A 10,284-nucleotide genomic window follows, 5' to 3' on the forward strand; every position below is an offset into this window, starting at 1 on the left:
AGAATTTGGCAGGAACTAAGAGCACAGGCCTGGATCAGAATGAGGATAGAGGTCTGGTGTGGTGCACCCAACATTTGGGGCCACTTTTCCTCTGAAGACATTTGTCTACTCCAGAATGGGTAACTGAGATACTGAGCAATGTTTCTGACAGCTTAAAAGAACTAGGGATCAGAGATAGGAGTCCAGGGTTTACCAATGGTCCTAGTGAACACACTCACCGTTGGTTAAGACCACAGAGAGCTGCACTCCAAAAGTGAGCATGTACTCTTTCAATAGTGTCTACGTTTGAATTTAACTTCAGCATTGATTTCAAACTTGACTCCCAGGTAAGCTGCAACTCCAAACACCTGCAACTCCAAACACCTGCTCTGATATCTTCAGATTCACAAATGAAGCCCTCCAGTTGAATATAGAGAAATGCCATGGAAATAAGATCAGAAAACTCTTCTTATGTATAGAGGGAATTCTAGAGGATCAGAAAGGCAAAGATGTTAAAAGAGGGAGCTACTAAAGCAAAGAGAGGAGAGCTGTTTCCTTAGGAATGCTTGATGTTTTAAAATGCTCATCATGAGGAACTCATACAAGTTTAGTGAGCTCAGGGAAATATGCTTGTGATACCCTAGTGCTTGTTTTCATCTGGTAAATACCCTAAATACCTATAAACACAATAAAGACAAAGACAATCCAAGTTGGAACAGACTCTTAAAATGGAAAATATATTTGAAATGCCTGCTCTTCCATTTTGAATGTTTCATTTCAGGCTTAGAGACGTATTAAGATAAGCATAGATATTTATCCATCCAATAAGTATGTGTTTTGCCAAATATGGAAGTCCTGTTTTGCCAAATATGGAAGTCCTGTTTTGCAACCTCCAGCACATGCTACTCTTCCAAACTCTGATGGGCTGGTAGAGAGAAGGGGGGAGAAACCTTTTATCTTTTTGAAATTATTATATTACTAGCATTTTAAACCGATTTTTTAAGATGGCAGGCACTTAATGACTTCTACCACTATTTCTCACAATGCAGACTACCTCACAATATTTGAGCATTGTTATCAGCACCCCTTCCCATTCTTGCTAGATTTTTAAGGTAATTTTACTTTGCAACAATATTCATCCCTTCCTGGTCTGAGTTCTTTGCCCTAGAACCTCAGAGAATAAATCTAATTCATCTTTTACACGTCTCCAAATTTGAAGTTAATCTTTATGTAAATCCCTGTACTCTTCCTTCAGTTTCTTCAGCTTCCACGACAGTTGTCAAACCTTAGTTTTTTGTTTTACATGTAAAATCCACATCCAAACCTCCAATGAAACACGAGTAACATTAACACTATTGTTTTCTAATCTTTTAATTAAGATGCAGCTATTTTTGTAGCCCGTCACATCACCCTGTTGGGATCAGAATTAGAATTAAGTACTGTTGCCACATTTTTTGCCAAATAACTATAAAGCCAGGTTTTTCCCATGTTGAATTCACTTAATGGATTTAGAATTCAAGGGCAACACCTCATATTTCTGAGTATTCAATGCAAGGGTTTTTCACCCTGTTGAGATTTTTGAATTGTTACTCATTATACTACCAGTCTTTTCTGGATTTACATCACCTGAAAATTTGATAATAAAGTGCATGACTGATATAAGCCATCAAAGGTCTCTCCAAGTTGACTGATTCATTTAAACAGCGGTGATAGCTGTGGTTCTCAAAACTTTTTTTATGCATCAGAATTGCCTGGTGGGCTTATTAAAACTGATTGTTGAGGTCATTTCTGATTTCCTTCTGTGAATTTGCATTTCTAACAAGTTCCCAGGTAACGTGATGACCAACTTTGAGAAGCACTGCTTTATGGGTACAATTAATTATTCAACAAGCTACCATCACACAGCCCATGGGATTCCTCACAAACCATGTAATAGGTTTGGCTTGACCTAGTCTTATGTTGCATTTCTAACACCCAGAGATATATTTTGTCCCGGTATACAAATTGATTAAATTACATTATGGGCTCAGTGGCTCAGCCTGTACTCCCGCGCCCTTGGGAGGCTGAGGTGAGTGGATTGCCTGAGCCCGCGGGTTCGAGACCCCCCTGGGCAGCGAGACCTTATCTCTACAATAAATTAAAAAAAATCAGCCGGACGTGGTAGCGCATGCCTGTAATTCCGGCTACTTGGAAGGCTGAGGCGGAAGGATACCCGGAGCCCAGCAGGTCGAGGCTGCGGTGGCCGGGAGCGGCCACTGCACTCTAGTCTGGGCGACAGAGTGAGACTCCAACTCAAAAAAAAAAAAAAAAAATTACACTATGGTTCCACTACCATAATTTTTAAGCTTTCAATGAGAAAGAATGGAAAAGAAAACCTAAACTCTGGCCAATCTAGTAGCTCCCGTGTTGCTTCAAATAAATGATTAAATGTTGACACTGTCAGAGATGAAATAAATTCTCCCATAATGATGTTGTTGTTTTCAAAATCTAAGTTCATACAGATCCCAGTTTATTATAAAGGAAACATTCTGCTCTTCCACTGGACAATTTGTTGGCAATACACACTGAATTACAGCTCCTAAATCAGGAGTTTGACTTGGTAAAAAATTTAATGAATAGAAATTTCAAATGCCTTCTGGTGTTAAAAAGGATTGAAAAACACGTCCGTTTCCCCTATCATTAAGAGTCCACCTAAGGGGTGAGATTTGGCAGATTGTGGTACACAAGACAAAGCTGTGGTCTGTTAGCACTTGATAATAAATACGTACTTAAGTAAAACAGCTGTTCACTGGCCCGTTGTGCTGATCACAAAATATGCTCCAACAACGTTTTCACTTCATTTATTCCTTTTAAGACAAGTCACTTCAAACAGCATTTAGATATTTAAAATCATACACTTCATAAATAACATCAATGCATCTTAATGACAATGGCAAAATTATGTAAGAATTGTACAAAATGAAATTAGACATTTTCCAAGTAGCAGCAGTGCATTAACTTAAAAAAAAATGCTGGCAAATAGGCAAAACATTTTAAAAACCATAATACTGTCTATCTTTATTAAGACAAATTTTTCTTATGCTGTTTTGTCCTTCCCTACTTATTTTTCAAGTCATGTTTTAAAGTTCTACATTTGAGTTTTGTAGCATTCTTGCTTTAGGAACCTCTGCCTCTACTGCATTAATACAGAATCTACAGGAATATTGTTATTCTCTATCCCTTTTGACAAGTTATATATATATTTATTCTGTGTTTTAAGCTGAACTCAAATTTCTTCAAGAAAAGAATACTACTTTGCTAAGTACTTATTTCCTGTAAACAGCTTGAGCTCTGAATGGCACCAACGTGAACTGGAAAACTAACAGAAATTAGGTCCCCTAGTCCTTAAAGTAACTTATGGGTTACAATTGACTACATATCCTATACCAGTTATAAAGTCAGACTCATGTGATCTTAGTAAAAATTCTAAACCTTTCTAAGATTAACCTTTCTGTTTACCCACAACTTAACCAAATATGTCTTCACTATTCCTAAACTCCTACAAGTCAGTCAATACTAATTTTAAAAACTTAAGTACTAAAGGGCATCATGGCAAAATGCTTACAATTCATGATTTTAGATTTTAATAAGCTTTTTCATCTATGGCTGTGGTGTGTTCTATGCCAAGAAATGGGAAAGAAGGGTTGAGCTGACACAAAAGCATTGCTTTAAATTTTTTCTGAAAAGCTTATTCATGACCAGGAATGCATCCATATGACAATCTCTTCTTTAGTGGTACTTTATCCTCCTCCTCCTGCTTCTTCCGCCCTTCACTATAAAATAGTATGGGAGGGTTATCATCCTCCTTTAAATGCATATGAATCAAGACCTAAATCAGTACCCTGCAAGTCAACATTAATTTAATAATTTTTTCTAAATCAAATATTCAAAGCACTGTAAACAAAATGCTAGCCAATTTTGAGAAAAAATAAATAAAACACTCTCCCACAATCAGGGATATTTTATATTTAGGTTGAATGAAATGTGCTGAAATATAATGCTTAATAAGAAAACATCTTTAGTTAATAGGTTATTCAAATCAAGTGTTTCAACTTTAGACTTATATATGACACTTTTAAGGCCCCTGACTCAAAAAATCAGCTTCCTTAAATTAAGTTTGCTTAGAAACAAATGAGTTTTAAGAATCTAATCTTTTAGAAATTGTCAGTAATCTTTGTGCTACAAGGACAAAGTTTGAATACTGCATTGTACAATGAATGATAAAAGACAATCACATTATAACATTTTTAATGCTAGGAAACAGACCATGCTCCTAATAATTTCTGAAATTGAATTCTACTGTTAGCAAAACACCAGAATGTGGTACCATTAGATACACTTACTATACATTGATGGCAACTGCTGATTAAGAAGAGCTGATGGATAGCAGCTCAAAAATTGTATTTTAAAGTCCTTAGTAAGATTCCTAGAGAGGGCTAACATGTAAACTTTTATTTCATATTTTTTAAAGTGCTGCAAACAAAACAAATGTCTCAACATATGAAAGAATGTCTTATTGTCTTAATATATGTTTAGGAAGGCCACCTGATTTGAAAAAAAAAAAAAAATCACTCTGTTGCTTAAACTTGCATACCCCATTCTAATTTTTTCAAAAAGAAAAATATGGTAAGCTGGGGCAACTTGCAACACTCATATTTTAATTCCTACACAGAAGAGTAAACTAGATAAACAAGTTAGGCATGGGCACTTGATATGTTAATTCCTGATTATGGTTTTGCAGGGACTTCATAGAATAATCAAGTGGCACGACTACATTAGTTCTTAATAACAAGGTCAGGCTGACCAGCAGGCAAGCTTCAAGGATACCACCTGACTATGTTTATTTCTTGTTCATGGGAAACAATTATGAAATCAACCATGAACTATTAGCCAAAGATATAATATACTGATTTCTTCATATGGCTAGCAAATCACAAAATTCCCAGGGATATTAATGTTAACTTCTGAAATCACTTTATCTGGGAGTGTATCTTCATAGCAGTATACCTAATCTTTAACCCAAAGGAGAGTAAGGGAAAGGAGATGGATGGGTTGGGTGGGGAAGCATAGTCTTTGTTCACTCTACCACTAATGAAAACAGTCCTTATTTTAATTAAAAAAAATTATTGTATGGCAGGCAAAAACTGAATAAATAGGAAGGTTTTCATTCTGTTCCAGTACAAAACTTAAGACATTTCTTTCCAAAATTCTCAAGATAAGAATTTACTCACATGAATAACTAACTTTGAGAATTCAGTAAGTACAGTTAAAAAAAACACAAAAACCCCCAACCCTGTAAATGCTGTAAGGCTTACAAGATTGAGTTTAGAATGAGAAGTTGTTTAGGTTTTGAATTCTCAATAATTAAATCAGATGGTCCGCAAATAATGTTTCATCTTGAATTTTCCATGATTAGAACACTACTTTAAATTAACTAGTTCTGAATTTCAACAGATTATTGATTTTAATGTTACTTTTGAAAGTAATGTGACTATCTATCAGTGTCCAACTGATGAACGGACAATCTAAGTAATAGATAAAATAGAATAAAATAAGATCCCCTGGATAAACACTTGACACTTAACATGTAAACAAAACAGTTAAAATAAAGGGGTTTAATTCTGTAAAATATCAGTGTTCTATCTCTTTCCATTTCTTAAATTAATCTATTGTAGATAATATATACCCAATTTTAAAGTGACAAAAATTTAGGTTGGAAAACATATCAAAACATGCCTATAGCATAAACTACTCAATAAATATCTGTTGCATGAATAAACTTCTAGATCTAAAATTCCAGTAAGCAAATATCAAAATTGGCTCCTGAAATGGAAAGAAAGGCAAGCTTTATGAATAATGATGCATAAAGCTCAATTTGATGGCTGTTACCCAGAGAGTGCTAGATTCTTAATTTGTAGTTTTAAATTTAATATTTTCTGGGTGAAATGAGAGCTACAAAAACCATCTAGACCAGATGACAGTCAGGTACGAAGAGACTTTCAATTACATTAATTTGTTCATATAATGATTGCCAAACATTAAGTATTGTAAGCTCACAAGTGCTACTTTTAAGGCTCAGTAAAATAGAAAACGAAACGCTTTTAAGTTATCATAATATCTTATAATGCCTAAAACAATTATGCATACAAAAAGTACTCAAGAAATGTCATCTGATGATTTCAAATGACTTTGTGAATTGTTCCTTAAAGGTACACTTCTCCTAAATTGTTCACATATTCCTTAATTTTACATGGGCACTTTCACCAAGTGAAAGTGCTAAAAGTAAATCACAATTTTAAAACATGTCAGGAAGATATGCCAAAAGAGATATAAGTGCTTTAAAGTATACCACTGATTTTCGAAGTGAGATACTCAATCAAAAATGAGACCAAGATAAAACTTCACAACAATAAGCCTCTTCACATTATGAGATAATACATAACAAATTATAATTTAGCATTCCCTGATCAGAATAATTAAGAAAAGAGGTAGAAAACTTTATCTGGAAGATCTTGTAGTGAAGATAAGTTTTAGAGGGTGCGCCTTGCAGATTAGTCCACCAAGCAAATGGCTACACATCTAATATTAGGAAGAAGCATAATTCTGAGAGAGCTGAATAAGGCAAGGATTCTAAAACTTTCATATTTTGGAAGTAAAACCAAATTCATTCAACAGTATTACCCCAATTACTTTAAAACTTAAAAAAAAAAAAGATTATGATTAGCAAAGTGCTAATTTGCAGAAATATGGAATTTTAAAACAAATTAGTGGAGGGATAAGGCTAGCACAAAAACAAACACTGTTTAGTTATGCAAAAGACCTTACAAAAACCAAAGAGAGCATTATCACTTTAGATGAAAATTTTTTTGGATGAAGTGCTCTTAACAAAAAGCTGAGAAAATTAAATCCCTCCAGGTAAATCTTTACATAAAAAGGCAAACATTGAGCACTCGAATTTCAATAAAAAAAAAAATACCCTGCTTAATTTCAGAATTGTAACCAATGTGACAAAGACCAACATGAATTGCATTAAAACGAGGCCAACGGTCTTTTAAAGCTTCAATAAGCTGCTCAGGCACCTATTCCCTCATACATTCTACTTTTTATACACTAGAAATCTTAAACAGGGCACTAGCAGTTCCTGTTTTTAGACAACATTCTCAAGGATGAGACTCATCCCTGTAAAAATTGCTTGTGATGTACTTATAAGTGGTTAAGTACACATTTATGAAGTGTACCAAATTGCAATATAAAATCAACTTTGACAGGTCTAAGTATCTTCATTTGATGAATCTATTCATAATTCAGAAATTTAACTCAGTTATTGAAAGGACTCAATTACTGCAGACATTGTGGTAAATGTCCAGTGGCCTCACAGGAGGCCTTCTGCATTATGGAAAATGTGATGTTTTCTTCTATGAGTTAAAGCTGCTGGGTGCTAGTTTATAATACTAATTCTCAATCTTTAGGTCAGTGTCAGTAGGTGGCAAAGACCACCTATTCTGTCACTTCAGCAGAAAGAGGCATGTATCACCGCTGTAGACAAAAATCTGTAAACCCGCACACTAATTTTAATCTTAACAAGGAATTTCAGTGTCTTAGTGGTTTTAAGTTAAAAGGATGGTTCAAGCATTGTGTCCTTTGTTCTTTAGGAGTACGAATAGCTTATTAGAAAATCCAGAGCGTTCTGGATCTGTGAGGTAGTAGGCTTCAACCCTCATTCGTGCATAGATCACACTTCTCCAAAGTTGGTATGGCCTGTCTCCTTGGCATGTTCCCTTGCTTCTGCTTGTCCAGTTAATCCCTTCTGACACACCATGCATCTCAGGGTGAAGCGGTTTACATCAGTAAATTGTCTCCTTCTTCTAGCTTCATCTGCTAATTCCAGTGCTTGTACAAGGACAATATCATCATTAGAGGAGAAAATGGTCAGAGGAGGTGTATCTGGATCAGGAAAGTTACGCTGAAGTGGATCATAGTGGATGCCATCATAAATAAGCAGGACCCTCTTGGTATATCCCACATCTTCCCCAAAACGATCAATTCTCACCGTCTGTGTATCCACTACACATATTTCACATTGATAAAACTTGGACAAAATCGATATCTCAATTGCTCCTCCCCAAGTATCATCCCTTTTGATCCAGTCACAGTACTCTTGATTTGTTTTTCCCAGTATTGCCTCACTATAAAAGTCTGGATCACTTGCTACAATTTGTGCTATGAGGCGTCTCATCTCAGGAGCACAAGCTGGATTCAAGACTCCTCCTTCAACGACATAGTACACACTGGTGAAGAGGCAAGAGTTGTCTGCTGGGACCACGGTTCTGGTAAGCACAGGCAAAGTTTCCCTGATGTAACTAGGAGCACCATGTATTGTAAATGCAGGTGAAGTTTTAGGTCTGGTTTGGTCTTCTTCAACGATCAGCATGTCACCTGTTAAAAACAAAACAAATCCAGAACTGCAGAGAAATTATAAATGAAATTGGGTATTCACTAGCTAAGTCTGTAAATTACAAATGAGTTAAAGCATAAACTGTGATTACTAAGAATACAGCTTTGCAAACAAATGACTAGTAGCAACACTTTTTGTTCACTGAATCTTCATCAAAATGAAAACAAAGAACAAAACACTTCAGATTACATCCCAATTTACTGAAGGGGCCTGGAAAATACAACGTCACACTTACTTAAAAAGATACACTTCACAAACAAAACTTCCTATCCTTTTATAGTACTTTTCAGGTGTTCACTATGGACTAGGCCACTAGGGGGTATTCCTCCTCCTGAAACTTACATCTACCGTATTTACTGTTTACAAGGTACTTGACACAACAACTGAAAGCTTTTAATGATCCATGCTGATGTTCAAGTTTTAACACTGGACAGAAATAACTGCAGTTGGTTAGAACTTGATAAGGCTTTCAGTGAGTGCTTAAAAGCTAACTCATTTAATAAAATGAGTATGCCTAACTGTCTAAGAACATACGAAGGAAACTGCAAAGACCAAACAGAGAGAAAAACAAGCAAACAAATGAATAAACAAATAAATACTCCCGCACCATTGAGACCTGATCGATGATACAGGGAAAAAGAACCATTAGAACAGTAAGAACAGGTCCTACTTCTTCACAGTTTTATGTACACAAAGGGAAAACAAAACGAGTGAGATGGTTTCAGGGTAGAGCAGCAGGCTAGGGTGAGGGGACTGTGGGGTATTCTTTCAGCCCAGAGTAAGGACCAGGAGCTGCTGGTCGCCTGCCTCGGCCTCCGCCAAATCCTCTGTTCTTTGACCGATTCCCGCCCTCGTCCTCGGAGCCTCCAGCCGACCCATGGCCACCCTACCTCAACTTACACACTCCTCTCCGTCCTCCTGGGACCCTCCCCTGGCCCGCCCCGGCTCCTTACCGGACTGGATAGGCAGGTCCCCCAGAACTGTTTCCCCGTCGCTGAGATCCAGGCACTCAGGCGGGTATCCGACAAGGATGCGCTGGCCGCCGGGGGCGATCCCGGTGACGGCGGCAATCTGGCCCTGGAGTTCTCGCACCCGGGTTCGGCCGGACAACCCCTGCAAGACATGGGTGCCATCCTTGGCCTTGCAGCGGAGCCGCCACATCGTGTCGGTCCGACCGCCCACAGACCAGACGCCTGCGGTGCCAGCTTTGGTCCCGGCAGCAAGTTGGGAGACGCCGCCGGGGCAACCAGCCACCGGGTGGACTCCAAAATGGCCGCCTTTTGCGGGACCAAACATCGCGAGATGTGGCCGGTGGTTACAGTTCTCGCGACACTGTGGTGTGGCTTCCGCCTTAGCTCCTTAACGAGCGCGAACTCTTAAAGTGACAACTAGTTTTCTTCCCACTCTCAGCCAAGGATGATCGGTCTGTTTCTAAATACACAACGGGTCTTGCTACTTGCAGAGCGAGTGGGGTGCTCTCCGCGTCGGTGACATATATACTGCAGAGCAAGGGGCGGGGAAGGAACTCCCCACGGAGCACTGTGGATGGAATGTGACCTTGCACGTGGCGAGGTCGGAAGTTATTAAATCGGGGCTTCCAAACTACACCCCAACAACCCCGGAGACACAGTCAGAGTTCAGGACGCAAACGAATGCCAAGAATGGCCAGTGAGTCAAAGGTCCAACCCAAATAGTCGGACGCTCGTGACCGGACTCGCGCGGCACCCGACCCTGACTCACGGTGCCGCGGGGCCGAGCCGGCCTTCCAGCCGCTGCCACATCAGAAAGCACAGTGTGAGGTCAGTCTGCGG

The 10,284-nt window shown here is 38.2% G+C and overlaps 1 protein-coding gene across 1 annotated transcript; it reads right to left on the bottom strand.

Annotated features, from left to right (window-relative positions):
* Positions 1–6,248: 6,248 nt before the first annotated feature.
* YOD1 (YOD1 deubiquitinase) lies at positions 6,249–9,769 on the bottom strand. The gene is made up of 2 exons (XM_008064432.2): positions 9,427–9,769; positions 6,249–8,454 (listed from the first exon to the last, which is right to left on the bottom strand). The coding sequence occupies exons 1-2, from the start codon at positions 9,767–9,769 to the stop codon at positions 7,751–7,753; spliced, it is 1,047 nt and encodes a 348-aa protein (XP_008062623.1). The 3' UTR covers positions 6,249–7,750.
* Positions 9,770–10,284: the final 515 nt, after the last annotated feature.

The sequence above is a fragment of the Carlito syrichta genome, unplaced genomic scaffold, assembly GCF_000164805.1.
Source record: "Carlito syrichta isolate Samal-C Ts95f unplaced genomic scaffold, Tarsius_syrichta-2.0.1 Scaffold307338, whole genome shotgun sequence".
NCBI classification, from domain to species: Eukaryota; Metazoa; Chordata; class Mammalia; order Primates; family Tarsiidae; genus Carlito; species Carlito syrichta.